Here is an 18,059-nt window from a genome sequence, read left to right on the forward strand (position 1 = left end):
TGCATTGTTAATCATTCGTTCCATTTCGTTTAATTAAGTTGGTACTTAAGAAACTATCAAATAATATTTTTAATAATTCTTATTACAATTTACGTTTTTATAAGATAACAGAGTATTAATTTGGGGAGTAACATAAAATTAAATTGAATAAACTGAATAACACATTGTGATGAAAAAACATGGACATAAAATGGAAGATGAACTCACAAAATTATCTTTTTCTTTTCTTTTATAGTTCTTTTAATTGTATTCAAGACATGACAACACGTTTTAATAAATCATTAAACTTCCGAAAATGTCAGCCAACCATCTCCGAGAACCTCTCACTCGAACAAGCTTTCTTTATAAAACCTCACTGAAAGTTTGTTTCCTTTATTTCAAACCGTGCAGTGTGTCCTGCAAAGCTTTCATTATTTTCCTCTTCAAATGAACAGAGAATCTCTATGAGCCATTGCCGTTCTCTCTACTTTGCATGTGTGTCGTGTAATTGCATTTATACAAGAAAAAACGAAGATAAATATATATATTTTTTTTCTTCAAAAGAAACAAACTTAAGATATCTGTCATTGGAGAAACTTCTCTGCTTGTTGGAATAAAGAAAAAAAGATCATTCTTTGTTTCCCGATATATAATCATTATCTTTTTAAGTGATTTTTTTCAATTCATTTTTATTCTTTAAGAAAGAAAAATATCCTTTGTTCAATCAGCAGAGCAGTTGTGTTCCAAAGAACAGATTTACAGTAAAATGTCGATGCAATTTGAATACTCTAAATTGTTACAACATCCATTAAAGTGCATTTTGCATTTAGTATTTCGAATAATTGTTGAATATATTGATTTTTTTTGTTTTGTAGTATTATAGAGTTGCCACTACATTTATACAATGATTACCTCCTACTTTCCAAATATGTATCCGCTTTAAAAGTACTTTAAATGTGACTTTTTTTAGTTTTATAATAATTTTTGGTTGCCTTGTGTTTTCGCCAGCACTGATTCTTCCGTCCTTTATTTATTTTTATGATTTGCCATTAACTTTCCACACGCCTGTTTCTAAATTAATCAACAATATGAAAATCTTTAACTTGTTCCATTTCTTTTTAAATATACGAATGGTTAATTAAATATCCGCGCTGTTTTCTTTTCCTTTTTCTTTTTTTTTGTTTGAAAACGTATTTGTTCTGGTTTTCCAATTAGCAAAAGCATAGAATCAGCTCTGCTTGACACTAGACATGAATGGGGTATATGTTACAACAATAATTTACAAGATGGAATAATCCAACAAGAATACATCGATTTGACTGTGTGTTATAGAGAAATACAACAACTAAATGAGTCGGCTAGGCAATACTGTCAATACCATAAACACATCTATAAATTACCAACTAATACAGCATGCCGTTTTTGCATACAGAAATCTTGCACACTATTCTGTTTCCAATTTCTATAGCAAATGCATATAAATAATATTCACTTAATTCTTTTCCATATAAATCAGTTAAATCATTATGCTGCAATAGTTTGAACACTGTTATACCAACAAATAATAATTTGAAAAGGACTATAAATATATTACATTTAATTAGGACTTTTCTACTGCTGCAAATAATATGGTAATCACCTAGCGACCCATATAGGTTGAAAATAACGCGACCATCGGCAAAAGATCATAGCGCATGTACAATTTTACTCGTTTTCTTCGCATCTTTGTCTGCATAAACGTAAAGTATTCTTCCTGAATGTTCTCCTCATTTTGTTCGCAAAATATTGCTCTATCATGTCATGCGCTATACACTTAATTATCGACTACCTCGTCTTCTTATGCAGTAGAAAAACAAAAAGAGAGTAAAACAGAAAAAAAATTAAACATACAATGATTATAAATTGTAACATACAATGATTACCCTCTGTGTACGCTTGGTATTTTAATCATCTTATTGTTTTTTCATTGTTCTTGTTGCTTCCTTTAGCTATGAAAAATAATAGCAGAATATACGTTATGTAATATTTAATAAGAATATATAAAGACGGGGCCCACATACATTTGCAGCTACATTGATAAGTGTTTAATTCGTTACTTCATCTTTTTTTGGTTTTTTACCTTATTAATACTTTTTTATTTACTGTATTTGCTACCGTACTTTTAATATATCTTGTTAATAGGGTATGCAAGCGAAAAACTATGGTAAAAAGAGAAACTTAAAATTTATGTATCGAGCATAGTCATAGCAACTCACTATCACCTTCATTCTTGCCTTTTTTGATCTTCCATCGAAGGCACTCTGTATTGTAATCTTTTTTTCATTGCGTTGCTATCGAAAATCCTGATGTTCTATTAACACGAAGCTATGAGTATAGCATACATTAGAAGAAAAGAAATCAGAAGAAAACGTTGAACGTTTTTTTTCTTTTTTTAATGCCTATCGGTTGCGTGCTTCTATCAGAGATACAGTGAAATAATATAAACTTATTATTCATTGATTTTTTTTTGTGGCAATCATTTAAAACAAATCATTGAAATTAAATGATCCGCTCCATTTTTATGTTGTATTTTTTTCCCTATGTACATATACATATATATGTGTGATTTTTCGCAAAAAGTCCTAAGGCTTTACTACAATATGATTACAAATCAAACGAAGAACGAAAGAGTAATAATATTAAAAAAAAGAACGTACAATAAAAAAAAATGAACAGATAGAGAAGAAGCAAAAGTTTTTCACGATTTTTTTCACAATGGAAGACATGATAAACCATGTCTATTTTAAATGTTTAGTCACTTGCTGTATCGACACAAAACCGAAATTTAATCAAATAAAAATACAGCTATAATGTTGATTGAAAATGAGGAGAGAGAACAGTCCACTGGAAATTGACGCTTTCATTTACAATAAAAGTGCTCTTCTATAGATTTAAAAAAAAAAAAAACAAACAAAAAAAGAGAAACAATATACATACAGTCGCTTAATTTACATTCTCGTTCGACTGTTTCTCATTTATTAAGCATTTATCATCATCAATATTCCAGCATCATCATCATCATATCATCATCGTTATCATTGTTTTATAGCAAGAGTTTAAAGATGTGTCTTACTTCGAAATATAATTAATTTTTTGTTTACCACAATGACACACAGTGTTCGAAGATCGAGTTTATAAATGGGATTTTTCCTTTTTTTTCCTAAATACACAAAGAGAGGTTTATTCGTTTTATATGTTGGCTTATTGTGTTCACATTCTCGCACGGATACGTCCTCTATCGTTAAAGTTGTTTCGTGGGCCCCTATATTTTGCGTGTTTTATCATCTTTTTTCATTTACAACATATTACAACGAAAAAGCAGGCACGAGTCAGGCGCGCACCTGTTCTTTTTACGTCGATCATTTTATTCGCCGTTTTTACGCAAGTTTCCATTTCTTTCTTTTGCATTACATATTATATTTTGTTATTTTTGCGGTACTTCTGCTCTGTTGTATTGTTTTCTTTTTCAATAATATGGATTTCATATATATTTGCTTCCTTTTATTTATCCTTTATTTTTCCTCTTTTCCGTTTTTTCATTTTTTTCGTTTATATTCCGTATCGTGGTTTTGCTTGCTTTCGCTTCAATATTTAGTATATTTAAATTATTTCACTTCTTATGTTTATTGCGTTACCTCATATCAGTGCAGCAGCAACTGATTGTGTTTGTGTACCATCATGTTTTATACATATAGTTATATATATATTATGTCTTTTTTATCATTTCATTTTTTACTTTGTTTTATTACATATTTTGTATTCTCCGGTTTGCATATATCAGGATGATTGATTTCTCAGAAAGAAAATCTACCTTTACACGAAAGCGTAAAGTGGCATTTTTGCTCTCAAATATTCATCCGTCGGATCTGAAACGTCTCTCTGCTTCTAGTTTAACATTATTATCCTTATTATTATTATTATTAATATTATCATTATCATTATTATTATTACGTTGGTTAGTCGTTCATGAGCGATTGGCGTCGTTTTAACTTTAAATTGTTCAAGAAAGATATACGGCGATCTTTTTTTCTATCATTTTCTTCTTTTTTTATACGTCGGTGCACATTTTATATATTATATACCGTACTCGGAAAATAATGGATGGTGTGAATGCGTGTTATTAATTGATAATCAAATGATATTCATTTCTGCTTTTTTTAATTTACACAATTCCGTTCATTACGGGATTTGACTTTTTATTTCGTTTCATTATTTTTTTTTTGTAATCTTCAGCCTATTTTTCAAATCGCGTTGAGAAAACTGTTTATTATATGCATACACTGGTATAGCTTATATTGAAGCTGACATTTAGTTTCTTCTTTTTTTTTAAATATCCTTCCTATTTTTCATGTTTTATATTTTTTTGTTTTTTAGCTTTTTTCTTTGTTTGCAAGCAACTCAGAACTTTGAGAGCTTCGGAGACACAGAAGAATTAATGAGATTTTCTATTAAATCACGGATGTCAAACATGTTCAATATACTATCGTCTCTTCTAAAGCACTTTTTCATTTTTTCCTCTATGCTTTTTTCCCTTTAAATCTCTTTTTCATTCTCTGTACAATACACTTTCTTCCTATGATCTTAGTCATTCGCTTTAATTCTCACAGGCTCAATTCAACCGTCGCTCAAATTATATAAAGTTTCTCATTGTCTTAATGCATTTTTTTACGCGATAACAAATCTACAAAAATATAACATTTTTATCTTATCTCTCATTATATTATCTCAATAAATGGTTTTCTCTCTCACAATCGCTTTCTCTCTCGCTTTCGTTCGCTCTTTTACTCAATTTAAATTACCTCTGCATTTTAAACGCATATCCTTTCTTCACGCCATTTTTACCTACTCTTTCTGTTTATGTTTTCATTCCATTCCATAAATAATCGTGTTCTGTCGTGCTGTCTTGTATCTCTGTCATATGTGTATTATCATACTTTACTGATAAAAGAACCCACCTTACCCTTCAAACTCCAATGATCTTTGGTAGAACGTCGTTTCGACTATTCTACACATAAATAGTATTTTTCATCTTCTTCTTTTAACATGATGATCTCCTAGTTTGAACCGGTTCTTCGCGCGAGAAAAGCGCAAAGCCACCAGACTCCTCTTTTATGTACACCAACTTTACGCTGTTGTTTCTAAACTATTCGTATGTACAATTAAAGGAGGGACACATATGCTTTCGAAAATATGCTACAAAAGGCAACAATACCTAAAATTTTTATCCGGAAAAAGAGGAAGAAGAAATAAAAATGAAAAAGAAGACAACACGTTTAGATTCTTCAATAAAATCATAAAAGATAGATACTTCTCTATGGCGCAACTAGTTATTGCTTTCTTTTTATGTTATTAACTGAGGTACTATCCAAACTGGTAATAGAATTAGAATAATGCATAGTGTAGCATATTTTCCAAGCGATACCGGAAGACCTCCGCAAGAATAACTCTTTCAGAGAACCTCGTCTTTCTATTTTATAAAAATTCAAGCCGATTACTCTCGCAATGAGCCCTCCGTGTGCCCATGAGTACATATCATACATGGAAATTTATAATTCGTTCAAAAGTCATTCATTCATTTCTCCACCAACACAACAACAAATAAATATATTAATTCGCTTACGTACACGCGCGTCCATTTTCTTATGTACCACGCGTGTGTACGTAAACGGACACGCGTTAACATTCCACATTTATATACATTTCTTATGTTTCTTTATATGTCATTCTCTCAGTCACGCGTCTACAACATGTTCTCTCTCCCTCTCCCTCTTTCTCTCTGACACATACCACACACGCACGCATACACACGAGCGCACGTCGTACGCACGCACGCAAGCATACACAAATAAAGCAATATTCTCTCGCGCTTATGTAATTCTCTCACATACAGTGACTCCACGCACCTCGCACTCCATTGCACACATATTCATACACAATCATTCACAACTTACATATAATATGTAATCTATCGGGAATTTCTAATCTAAATCATATATAAATATATATTTTACCTATATGAAAAGCATCAGTCTCCATTTGCTAATGAATGTCTCAGTATCCTGCCTCGCGTTATCTACAAAACTCAGTAAAACCATTCGTGATACACTGTCCAGTCCAAATTTTGTCCATTTGTCCGTCTGTGATGTCTTAGAGCATACGATTTCTGTCTCGTGCCTACAATTATTAGAGATCAGAGTACTGAAACTGTCAATGCGAGCATTTCATATAATACCGGAAAATATATATTTTCATTGTAAAAAAAATAATCACACTTCTTAAGAATTAAATACTTATAGCAGTTGACGACTTGTTCTCGTTCTTAGTAAAATTAGCGCACGCATACACTAATCAGTCGAGTTCATCCTTATGGTGATCCGAGCGGAGTAGTAGTCTAAAAGCACGCTCGTGTTAGCACAAGCACGATTTCATTGTTTTTTTTTTTAAATATTTTCTTCTTTTTTCTTAAATCATGTTCGTTTTCGCTCTTATCCTACACGCTGAATGGTACGTTTGGCAGTGAGGACATCGTATCGTGTACGTCGGAAATGGGTCTACATCCTTGTGGTTTTACAATATCTTGACATCGCGTTAACGATGCTTTTTTTCTTCTACATTAGTTTAAATAGTTTGGCCCCATCAGAGCTTTAGACATTGTTGAGTGATTCTGCGCGTAACATTTGAAAAGTCTTCCTCATCATCCTCATTGTGCGAAAATTCAAGGCAATTTTGTGTATACATTTCTTTTCACACTCTCTCTCTTCCCTCTTTTTCCTTAAAGAGCAAACGTAGATGAAAAAGAACTCTAAACCTCTTTTTTTTCTTTTTGTTTATAAAAACAATTTTCTCCACGATCGAAAGTAATTGTGTCATATGCAATAATTATGATGCAACTTTCAAATGTCATTAGCGCATCATTACTCGTTTACATACACTTGTTTTTTCTCTAAGAAAATCCTTTTGATTGCAGTCTTGAGTCACATCCGGGAGTGTCTAAAAGTCGATATAAACGTGATGTATAAATACCTAATTCTCTGCGGCGACTGTAGCGACCAGCGACGCGTCACCCTGCCCTTTTTCTATTCCTTTGCCGTTTTCTACAGCGTCCTCGAATTGGCCTGGTACTGGCAGTGCGTCTTTTATTGTGTTCATATTTGGAATCGAGTCACTAGCAATATCAACAAACATGTTCATAGATGTTCAAGATGATTATTTTATGCATATGCGAGTATAAAATGAACTCACTTATAATCAGTTATTCCATCAACGTTATTGCCTCGCCCCCTGCTGTCTTTTTTATTTTCACATTCTTTGTTCTTCTTAACTGGAGTTTTCTTTTTACCAGTTATCTACACAATAACTCACTTTCACTATCTTTTTTTAATGGAACAAATAAGTTGTATAATAAAGATGTCTATCTACCTTCATCTGCGTTTTTTTTCCACGACCTGCGATTTGTGTACGGTTGTTCCCTCGAGTTTGGAACGTGGGCCGGCCCATGGGGGTGAAACCACGAGGGAGACCATATTTGAGACCACCAATTGAAGTCACCTAGAACATACATCTTAAAACGTTACACTGGATAGCTCCAATTTTCTTGAAGATCAATTATGAAGTATAATTGCTGTCTTTTTTATTTGAAAAGCACAAGGTAACGCGAAAGTAAAGCAATCAAAAACTTAGACCAATGTTGTCACTACACAACAGAGGTCTATCATTTCCGATAGTTTTCTCTCACACATTAAAATGTTATCTTACTTTTATCTTACTCTATACAAACTGTGCAAAAGGATACTACCTACCTGTGGCGGAAGCCGCCCGCGAGGATGTCCCTGTAGAGGCTGAGGTAAGCGGCCAGGTTGTCCATAGTTTGGACCCCATTGTCCAACAACAACCCCTGCAATTTCTAACTGTCCACCACGGGACGGTATAGGGCGACGCATTAATCCACGTTGAGGCATAGTTCCGTTACCTCTCCCGCGCATTAAGCCGTCGTTAATTGTACATCCGGCGGCCAGAATATTCTGTGGTACTGACATGCGAATACCTATTTGAAAAAAATGATTGAGTAAACGGAAAAATATTAAATTAATACATAGTAAATAAAAGAATTATGTAACAGCTTTGAGATTCGCAGACAAAGTCAAGACATATTAAATCCACGAAGCAATACAGCTGTATATTTCTTTCCTTCCATTCCGAAAACATACCATTAAATATGTACATGGTATGCTAAGGTTATTGGAAGGGAAAAAACGACAAACTGAGGATTTGAACTTAAGACACTTGCTTGTAAGACAAATATTTTATCACTGAGTCACGATAGGCTCTAAGGTTTAAGAAATTGGAAGCATCTATTGAAAGATATACCTGGTCCAACTGGAGGTGCCCGAGCGAAAATAACGTTAGTACCCTCTAAAATAGCTTTTTTCATCCGTTCGACTTTCACGATACGATCTATGTGACCACCACAGAGTTCTAGTAAGTTTTTCGCAATCCTAGCACGAGCCAATGTATGGTGGAATAGTTTTCCATCAAAATATAACCACGGGCAGCACATTAACCATGGAATCGGTGCACCACAAGCATCGTTAGCTAAGAGAGCACTTTCAACACCAGCCATGAATAAAGTAGCTAATTGGACTCCGCGTGATGTTACTAAAGGAAGCTATAAAGAAGTTCAAGATAATATATAATTTTTATCATTAACTTAGTAAAAAATTATTCAAGTTACCTGGAGATCTTGTAAATACTGAGCGTTCATAAGCTCTGGCGAAAATGCTTGTGCAATAAAAGCGTCTAATTCCCAACGACGTAGAACCTTTATTTTATCCGAAAACGACATAATATATCTGTAATAAAATTAAATGTATTATAGAACAGTAGATTAATAAAAAAAAATTTTCACAGGAAAAAGAATCGTAAGTTACCTTAATACACAAGCCATGACTAAAAGGTGTTGCGGTACATAAGAAGTGTTTAACATAAGTGGTGTATCTGATTTCATACAAGTCAGGAATCCTCGTAAACGACGACGTTTGTCATCTATGCCCGTGCTGCAAATGAAAATTCCGTGTAGACTTCCCTTTTCATCCTCCAATAAAAATAACACGTTTACAGTCCAAGCCGAAAACGTACTTCCTTCCCGTACATCCCAGAAAACGATATGCATATACTTTGCATTAGCTGCTTAAAGAAACAGCACACATAAAAATGTAAGCTATAACAATTCTTGTTTTCCCAATAACTTCTGTTAAATTAATTATGGTATTCAATCAAATTATTCCTTGTATATAAAACATTCATAATTTAATTATTTATATAATTAATATTAATTAATTATAAAAATTTAAACACAAAATGTCCTTATATCAAGAGTTACATCTTTTTTAATGTTAGACGCTCCTGAACCACGATCGGATCAACCGACGGGTAGGTCGAGAATATTCTGACCCATATATGAGATACCAGACTGTGAACATGATAATTATGGCACAAAATAATTACATACCCAAACCATAAACGTTGAATCGTAGGAACGCCCCAACCAATCTGTTCTGCCTTTACAGGTTCTGGAGTCAGATATGGATTCGATTTGGACCATACCCACTCTTTTATTACAACATCTGGGACTTCAATTTTTTCACTATCTATTAATTCAAATTAATTTAGTACATATTCGATGCATTTCAAAGTATTTCCAAAAAGAATTAATTTACCTACCTCCCTTCTCTTTACTCTTAGCAGCTAAATACATTCGGTGATGAAGATTGAATAGTATCGCGTATACCATTTGCCTGACGGGTCTATAAATAAGGTGGATCGATGGAAATTCGCGGTGATTTTCGTCTTCGAGAAGAACGGGCAGTTTGATCTCTCCGGCAATGAGAATTTGATAAATATGAGGAGACATTAAGCCTTTTTGATGTCGTTCAGATGCAGTACGCATCACTTCTGGTACCGTGCTGGGAATAGTCATCGTTTTCTCCGCTTGTTTCGACGAATCAGCTGTCGCGTGAGATGGAGACGTAGCGGAAGAACTACTGCTCGAACTGGACGAACTAATTAGAAGATTGTGTGTACCATTTATAGCGTGTCCATTGTTTTGTTCTTCCTCTGTCCTAATATTATCGTCTCCATGGCCCTGGATACCCGGTGGATCTATCACAATTTGTGGCGCGGACTTTGCATTTGCGGTAGCTTGCTTATATGCGTTTAAACTCTCGCGTTCGCTTTCTACAGTTTCGGACGCGAATCTTGAAGTTTCTAAATTCGAATCGGCTTCCGATGTTGATGGCGTTTCGGATAAATTTGACTGTTGCACGCTTTGCTTCGAGTCCAACTTGTGTACTGAAGTAATTAATTTGTTAAGATTAAAATGTAATAGTAAAAATACACTGCCAGGCATAAATATTAGGACATCAACTGATATTTAGTACAAATTATGTGCCTTTTACTGCTTTCTTTTTCTAGATAGTATATTATAAATCTATTATTTCATTTGTTTAAAATTATGTGTTTCATTGTGCAAAATACTAAATAAAATAAAATTTATTAGATAAATCTTTCGATAGATACAACGAATAGGCGTCCTAAATAGCTATGGCCAACAGTGTTACATTGAGTTGTAAATTGAAGTAAGAATATACCTCTATTTGGTTTTACTGGTTTATAATGTAAAAATCCGTCTTTAGTTCCATTTATATAGTACTGAACTGATTGCCTCAATTTCGAACACCTCGGATCTGACAAAGAACCAAAAACCTTCTGCGAAACTACGTCCAATTCGACAGATGGTAAATCCCGAACAAAATTAGCGATCGTTTTAATCGTGTGTTCGACGTTTACTTTGTTCAGATTAGTATTGACATTCAGTTTCTTATAAAAATCGGTTAAGTCTTGCTCAGTTAAAATATAATTTCCAAGTAACGCGGCTAGCAAGCATAATCTATCGGAAGGGATGTTCAAAGCTTTTAAAAGTTCCGGAAGAATGTACTCCTTGGTGTCGAGAGAGCCTTTATACGTAAGTTTTAACTGTTCAGACGAGAAATATCGTGGTGGATCGAACGCAGCATATTCCGCATCATCAGCAATTAAGCCGTTAAAACTGTTCTCTCGACAATATGCGATTACTTCTTGATGATGATCGTCCATGCTACATAGTACTGTAACATTTAAATGCCGCAAGGCCATACGTAGACTAGTCCTTAAACAAACTGGTGGGGTCCACCAAATTTTCGGTGGTGGAGTTCCCTTGGTTGAAATATGTTTTAACACCTGAAAAGATATAGTCTTAAATTATATGAATTTTGACAAAATGTTTTAAACGTTTCAATAAACTATCACTTACATTATTTACTTTAATTCGTACTTGTAATTGATTTAAAACCCAGTCAGCACGCCTAGGAGATTCGAAACATCCATTAAAGAATACAGCTAATTCTAAACCTGACATTTCTGTTGCTTGTATAAGAACAGCTAAAAATTGCAACATTCTATTCCACTGTCCTCCACAAGCCCAATCTGTATGAGAAATTATTTCACTACGTATTTTACTTAATGTAATAACAATTGTATAGAAAAGATTTATATATATACCTGAGAAGTATCCTCCATATAATCTATCTAAGCAGCACTCTCCATCAAGGACTAGTCTTAGTTTTCCAGAATGTAACTGTTGTGCTTTACCAACGCGATTATGTTGTCTTTGCGTAATGGTACGTGCTATTTTTAACAGATCCACGGGTACAGATCCACCTTGTACATAATTGCTATCCAAAAAGACTTGCAAATCTTGAATGCCCATTTTGCTCAAGATTCTCTTAGTGACTTACAGTTATTAATTAACCTTGGTTGATTAATCACGTAATGTTATGTTTTTCTTTGTTTTCTTCTTTAATTTGTTAGACGAGTAAATAATTCTTTTATCTTTCGATTTTGGATATTTTTAAGATACGAAGAAATCTAATTTGAGTTTCAATAATTTCAACCTGGAAAACAAGCATTATTCATTACTTGCACCTACTAAGCACCGCTTTCTATGATATTCTTAGGCCTAAAAAACAAATCGTTCGAGAGCTACCAGGAATACAGTTTTTAAAATTTATTTTATTTATAATATCAGACTGCACACATGCTGGACCAGGGACATTTCCTTTTAAAAAAATGCAAATTCAAAAAACAAGTCAAACAATGATTAACGATTGTATTGGCTGGTGAAATAGCCACAGAGAAATCTTCGAATTCATACATTAAATTTTATTCCGATTCGAGAAAAGGAATATCAAGATCGTGACCCTTAATCAAAGAAAACACTCGAGAAGTAAAAATTTGTCATATTCAGGAATACAAGTATGCCGACGCCATTTATTTTGTTTATATGTGACCATCCGTCTCGTCCAGTTTTCTTTCCCCGGTCAAGTCGATCGATTTGGTCCAAGACGATCGTTGCGACACTAACAAACGATAGCCAGCTATGATTTTCACCATCATTTCTCGCTTAATTGAACGTGCTCGAGAAAGAGGGGCTTTATAGACCGGCATGGCGAGAGTCTTCGTTCGTCGTGCAAAACTTACGCAAGGAATTCGCGCGGTTTCGTGACCAGTTTTCCTATACGAACGATACCATGCGAATTCTTGTTGATATCATTTAAACGATCGTGATCTGAAACGTGACAATACTTACGTTAAATTAGCGATAATCATCGTGGCCCCAAAGAAACACAAAACACACGGGCTTTGAGAGTAGGTGACGTCGGATTCGAAAACGGAAATGAGCGCTCGGCCGCGCTCGGATATCTACGTTGTTTGTCCTGGTTCCATGGGAATCGACTCCATCATTGGCTTGCCGACCGGAATCTATCGCGTTTACCGGAAATGAATAACTTAACATTGTTTTGAAAATACGAACTCATCAGGGAAACAGAAATTATCTTGAGCAAGGCTACAATATTAGGATATAACTCATTGTGCTTTACAATACAATAAGAAGCTAACGAAAATCAGTAAGATTTTCTCCCTCTCTTTTAATTGCAAAAATCATTGTATAAATATAGGGTGGACCATAAGTCACTTTAAACCATTTAAAAGTTGTATAACTTTATTTTTACTGCATATTTTTAAATTTATGTTCCAGATTTTTAGTTTTTTTTTTTTTTAAGTTATAATGGAAAAATTCACAACGCAGCAACGAGTAAGTCCTCAAAAAAAAAAAGTAAGATTACTCTTTATGACATAACGTCACACTAAATTGTAATTTTTGTGGATACGATTCACGTTGATAAATATATAATCTAACCTTTGGGTTTTCAGTATCCCAAAATATGGTATTCTGTTTATTAAAACATATTCATTAAGGCGAAAAAACCATATCTCACTAAAACAGTGTTAGAAAAATTGATTTTGAAAATAAAATTCAATTATATTTACTCGTTGCTTTATTGTGAATTCTTAAATTTTATAAATTTTCAAAAAACAATCTTTACAAATCTGAAACAAAAATTTAAAAATATGTAATAAAAAAATATTATACAACTTTTGTATGGGAAAGTGACTTATGGGACACCCTGTATTTAATTATTATATAATAAATGGCGCTTTCCAACGAGATTTTGCTTCACACATTTGGAAATTGTAAAACTTTTGACAATTGGTTTTGTCTGTAAATTATTTTGTTTAAAGATTTTCTTTCATTAGCTAGATATTGAATCCTTGAAGTAATTACCAGTATACCTTTTCCAACGTGTTGAAAATGCGGTTTCTGATCCATTTCTTTTCATGAATATAAACTTAATTAAATTTAAAAAAAAAAGCAAAAACAAACTTAACAATTGTAAAAGAAACTCGAAAAATTAATAATTGAACAAAATTTTCGATATCTTAGATAGATTATAATTAAAAGATTATAATTATCTTTGATTGATGGAAAATCGTAAATTTCATAAAAAGAACAAAATCGATCCGTAATGGTTTTCGTATAAAGGAATGGAGGCATGAACAATATCACAATAACCTTTTTTTAAATATCCTTTATACAAATACATTCATTCGCATCACAAACATACTATATATATATTTATTGGGTTCAGTCAGTAATTCTTTTCGCCTTACTTATATAAAATGGTGGAAGATCAAACGAAATAAATTATGAAAATTGTTTTTTTACCAAAAATGAAACTTATGAGATTACATATTATTATAACGACAAACTTAATGAGCGATAAATCTCCTTTTTTCACCTTTAAATAATTATCATATCCTTTGATACGCTGTTGCAATGGTATTGGATTACAAAAAACAGTATGAAATGCTGCAAAGTGTCATCAAAGGATATAGCTATCATACCTTCTTCTCCTCTGTACAATAGTTCATCTTTACTCGCAACAACACAGTTGCATGTTCAATGATAATTCACTATACATTGTATAGCCATACAACTAGAAAATTATAATCTAATGTGATACAATTTTCGATTATAATTCGTCATGTTTCTCTTCGTCTTGTTCATCCTCATCCGCATCTATATCTACGACTTTCTCCGACTCCTGCTTCTCTGTCGATCCAGATTCTTCTTCCTGCAGCTCTTCTTCTTCAGGAACTTCGTCTAAAGAAATACCCAAGGTCTTCCTCATCAGTTGCTCTACGCTATCGGCAAAACTGGCAGTTTCTCTAAGCATGTACCCTGATCGAAGGGTAGCCGTTTTGAACATCATTAATGCGATATCTTTCGCTGTCTGATCAGCGCTATCAACTTCAACTCTATGCAGAAGTTCCCTAATAAGTGGATGCCTTGGATTAATTTCCAAAGTCTTCTTCTGGTTTAAGTAGTACGTCTTCTGGGGATCATCAGTCTTCTGATGGGCATTTGAAATGGCCAATCTCTCCATGTTGCCTGTCCACCCAAACATACTAGCAACTAATGCACACGGGGAGTCCGTGAGACGTTCAGACACCTGAGCCTTGCTGATATGATCCTTCAGAACATCATTTAACCATTTGACCAGAGGTTCAAATGTAGTTTTCAACTGTTCCATCCTTTCCTTGGCCTTCTTCCCCTCATCAAGCGAGAAACCTTCTTTAGCTACATTCTGGAACTTCTTACCGTCGAATTCAGGGAGAGCGGAAATAGCATACTCATCGACTGCTTCGGTAAGGTATAGAACCTCATAACCTTTCTTATCCAGTCTCTCCACAAATGGAGATTTTTTCACTTCCTCTTCGGAAGAGCCAGCGATGTAGTAAATATACTGTTGACTGGGCTTCATTCGGGACACGTACTCCGACAATGACGTCACACCTTTCTGTGTAGAGGATTGGAATAGCAGAAGCTTGGATAATCTGGCCCTGTTCTGAGCATCTTCGATCACGCCTAGTTTGATGTTGGTACTGTACTCTTTCCAGAATTTTTCATAATCTTCCTTAGGAATTTTTTTTATCATATCCAGCACTTTTCGAATCAGCTTCTTCTTGATTACTTTAATGAGTTTGTGTTGCTGCAAGTTTTCACGTGAGACGTTCAATGGCAAGTCATCACTATCAACAATACCACGAATGAAGGACAAATAGTTGGGCATCATGTCTGTAAATTTATCTGTGATGAAAACTCTCCTGACATACAACTTAATATTATCCGCTTTAGTGCCATAACGATTAAAGCTGTCACTTGGCTGAACTTTAGGAATGAAAAGAAGCGACTTAAAGGTGACTTCACCCTCTGCTACAAAATGGATCTTTGCTAGAGGGTCTTGAGTATCCTTTGTTAGTGCCTTATAGAAATCATTGTAGTCTTTGTCTTCAACTTCAGATGGTTTCAAAGACCATATGGGTTTGGAATCATTTAATAGTTCCCAGTCCCAAATAGTCTTATCAACCTTTTTTGTTTTTTTCTCTTCCTCTGCATCTTCAACTTTTGCATCCTCCTCCTCATCTACTTTGTCTTCAACAGACTCTTCTTTCTTGCTTTCATCTTCTTTAGAAGGGGTGTTTTCTTCCACATCATCTTCATCTACTTGGACGACCTTACTACTCCAAAGGTAAATGGGGAAATTGATGAATTGCGAGTATCTCTTTACGAGATTTTTAATGGTATCCTCTTCTAAGAAATCTAATGCTTCATCCTTCAAATGCAAGCTGTAATTACAAAGCAGGTGAAATTAATTTCACGAATTTCGTAAAAACAAAATGTAAGAAATATCATTTTACTCACCTAACTGTAGTTCCTCTCTTCAATGTGTCTCCTCTAGGGTCATCTACAATACTGTAGCTGCTGCTATCAGATTGCCAGATATGTTGTTTGTCATCATTATGCTTAGAGGTAACTACTACTGTATGGGAGACAAGAAAAGCAGAATAGAAACCAACTCCAAATTGACCAATCATATCGTTCAAATCCTGAGCATTCGAAGTATCCTGCATTTTTCCTAAGAATTCCGCAGTTCCTGACTTTGCAATAGTTCCAAGATTGTTGATTAATTCATTCTTGGTCATACCAATACCAGAGTCAGTTATGCTCAATATCTTGTTCTCTTTATCAGACTTTATCCTAATTGCTAGCTCTGGATTGGTATCCAAGACATTTTTATCAGTGAGCGAGAGTAATCTGATTTTGTCTAATGCATCAGATGCATTAGATATCAACTCCCTCAAGAAAATATCTTTGTTACGATACAAAGAGTTTATAATGAGTCTCATCATACGATTGACCTCAGTTTGGAAGGTGAATTTCTCTGCTTTTTCCCTAAGTTCTTTTATCTGGGCAACATTTAATCCATCTAGTTTGATTGCTTCCTCCTCTCTTTGAACTACCTCATTATCTGCAAAATGTATTTTCTTATTAAACCAAATTCCATCCATCACAGAATATTATAGAACTTGCAGAAAGTTATTGTTAACCCCAAATGTAAGGTAAAAATTCCATATGTATACTACCATGCAAAAATATTTGGGCACTTAATGGAATCTAATCAAAATATTGATCTTCTGGCACTTTATAAAATCATTGTAAGATTTTAATTAAACAGATATACTTAAAGTCACTTAATTTGAGTGTTTTCATAGAAGCAATTTTCATCTATCTTCAGTTATTGCTTTTTTATTTATATTAATTAGTATCAAACCATTGTCCTTATCAATATGTATCTACTAACTGTATATGGCTGCTTTAGATAAGATTAGATGTAAAAATGAAATCAAAGAGCCTTATTTGAAGAATATTTGAAATAATTTGGAAGCGTCCAAATACTTATGCGTAATAGCGTGCATCTGTTTTATATCATAGTTATCATGAATGATTAATCCGTCGATGTAGATGACGACAGAAGGAAAACCAGAATGGAAGAAGTATTTCACCTGTACGAGATCCTTCGCGGCTGGCACCCAAATCATTTTCCACGGTTCCCACATCCTCCTCAACCAAACTCTCTGCGTTAACGAATCCTAGGTAACAAAAATATATGTTGATGCTCTTGCTTGATTAACGGGTGCATTCTAATATCGCTTTTTTTCTTTTGATTACACGCTTTTTATTAAACTTACCTGCTGCAAAAAACAGGACCGATAATAATAATAACGCCTTTTTCATTGTTGCCGTGAAAGATTCACGAATAATGGCAGGAAGAAAAAGTATATACCTTTAGATTCAACTTAAACACCTCGATCCGCTGTTTTATGCCGACTGTCATATAATCTGACCCGCGACGCTTTGATATACTAAAAGGTGACTGTAGTGATCCACCAATAAAATGAACCCACGCAATACACGTCGACCAATGGGATACAAGCCGGCTGGAACTTGGTCCAAATGTCTTCTTCGGATTGGTGGATAGACACAACACATGGCATTTACTATTCTAGAATATTCCCTTGATATTTCCGTTTTTTAATAATATATTTACTAAATAGTTCGTTTTAAAACTACGTTCCTTGATATACAAAATAATTTGATATGAAAACATCGTATTTAAAGAAATTTACAATTAATAAAATTTTAAAAAATTCAACAATATGATAGTTATCGATAGGTGATAAGCGTAATTTCGGCCAGTCGA

General features: G+C 33.9%; 2 protein-coding genes across 5 annotated transcripts; both read right to left on the minus strand.

Moving 5' to 3' along the window:
* Positions 1–214: 214 nt before the first annotated feature.
* LOC122576189 (constitutive coactivator of PPAR-gamma-like protein 1 homolog) lies at positions 215–12,812 on the minus strand. Of its 4 annotated transcripts, none has more exons than XR_006319669.1 (14): positions 12,701–12,812; positions 11,614–12,005; positions 11,366–11,538; positions 10,665–11,292; positions 9,739–10,365; positions 9,527–9,665; positions 8,946–9,071; positions 8,750–8,867; positions 8,386–8,683; positions 7,818–8,062; positions 7,438–7,566; positions 7,261–7,364; positions 4,818–7,183; positions 215–4,699 (listed from the first exon to the last, which is right to left on the minus strand). XR_006319669.1 is itself a non-coding variant. In XM_043746096.1 (14 exons), the coding sequence occupies exons 2-13, from the start codon at positions 11,819–11,821 to the stop codon at positions 7,042–7,044; spliced, it is 2,937 nt and encodes a 978-aa protein (XP_043602031.1). In that variant the 5' UTR covers positions 11,822–12,005; positions 12,701–12,812; the 3' UTR covers positions 215–6,789. The 4 variants fall into 4 exon arrangements, 3 of the variants coding, with proteins under 3 accessions (XP_043602031.1, XP_043602030.1, XP_043602029.1); XM_043746096.1 differs by having other exon boundaries at positions 215–6,789; positions 7,042–7,183; XM_043746095.1 differs by adding an exon at positions 12,476–12,625 and having other exon boundaries at positions 215–7,183; positions 12,701–12,791.
* Positions 12,813–13,433: 621 nt separating this feature from the next.
* LOC122576314 (endoplasmin) lies at positions 13,434–17,708 on the minus strand. The gene is made up of 4 exons (XM_043746440.1): positions 17,548–17,708; positions 17,362–17,448; positions 16,220–16,826; positions 13,434–16,143 (listed from the first exon to the last, which is right to left on the minus strand). The coding sequence occupies exons 1-4, from the start codon at positions 17,591–17,593 to the stop codon at positions 14,487–14,489; spliced, it is 2,397 nt and encodes a 798-aa protein (XP_043602375.1). The 5' UTR covers positions 17,594–17,708; the 3' UTR covers positions 13,434–14,486.
* Positions 17,709–18,059: the final 351 nt, after the last annotated feature.

Source organism: Bombus pyrosoma, linkage group LG16 (genome assembly GCF_014825855.1).
Source record: "Bombus pyrosoma isolate SC7728 linkage group LG16, ASM1482585v1, whole genome shotgun sequence".
Lineage (NCBI taxonomy): Eukaryota > Metazoa > Arthropoda > Insecta > Hymenoptera > Apidae > Bombus > Bombus pyrosoma.

Bases quoted from the DNA above. Each gene is read 5' to 3' on its own strand.
- LOC122576189 (XM_043746096.1), bottom strand. From the start codon at position 11,821: ATGGGCATTCAAGATTTGCAAGTCTTTTTGGATAGCAATTATGTACAA. The intron at 11,293-11,365 runs GTAAGTGATAGT...ATATCTTTTCAG, and splicing joins TACGAATTAAAGTAAATAAT to GTGTTAAAACATATTTCAAC. The intron at 9,666-9,738 runs GTAGGTAAATTA...TTGAATTAATAG, and splicing joins TAAGAGTAAAGAGAAGGGAG to ATAGTGAAAAAATTGAAGTC.
- LOC122576314 (XM_043746440.1), bottom strand. From the start codon at position 17,593: ATGAAAAAGGCGTTATTATTATTATCGGTCCTGTTTTTTGCAGCAG. The intron at 17,449-17,547 runs GTAAGTTTAATA...TTTGTTACCTAG, and splicing joins GGTCCTGTTTTTTGCAGCAG to GATTCGTTAACGCAGAGAGT. The intron at 16,827-17,361 runs GTGAAATACTTC...TACATTTTGCAG, and splicing joins CCGCGAAGGATCTCGTACAG to ATAATGAGGTAGTTCAAAGA.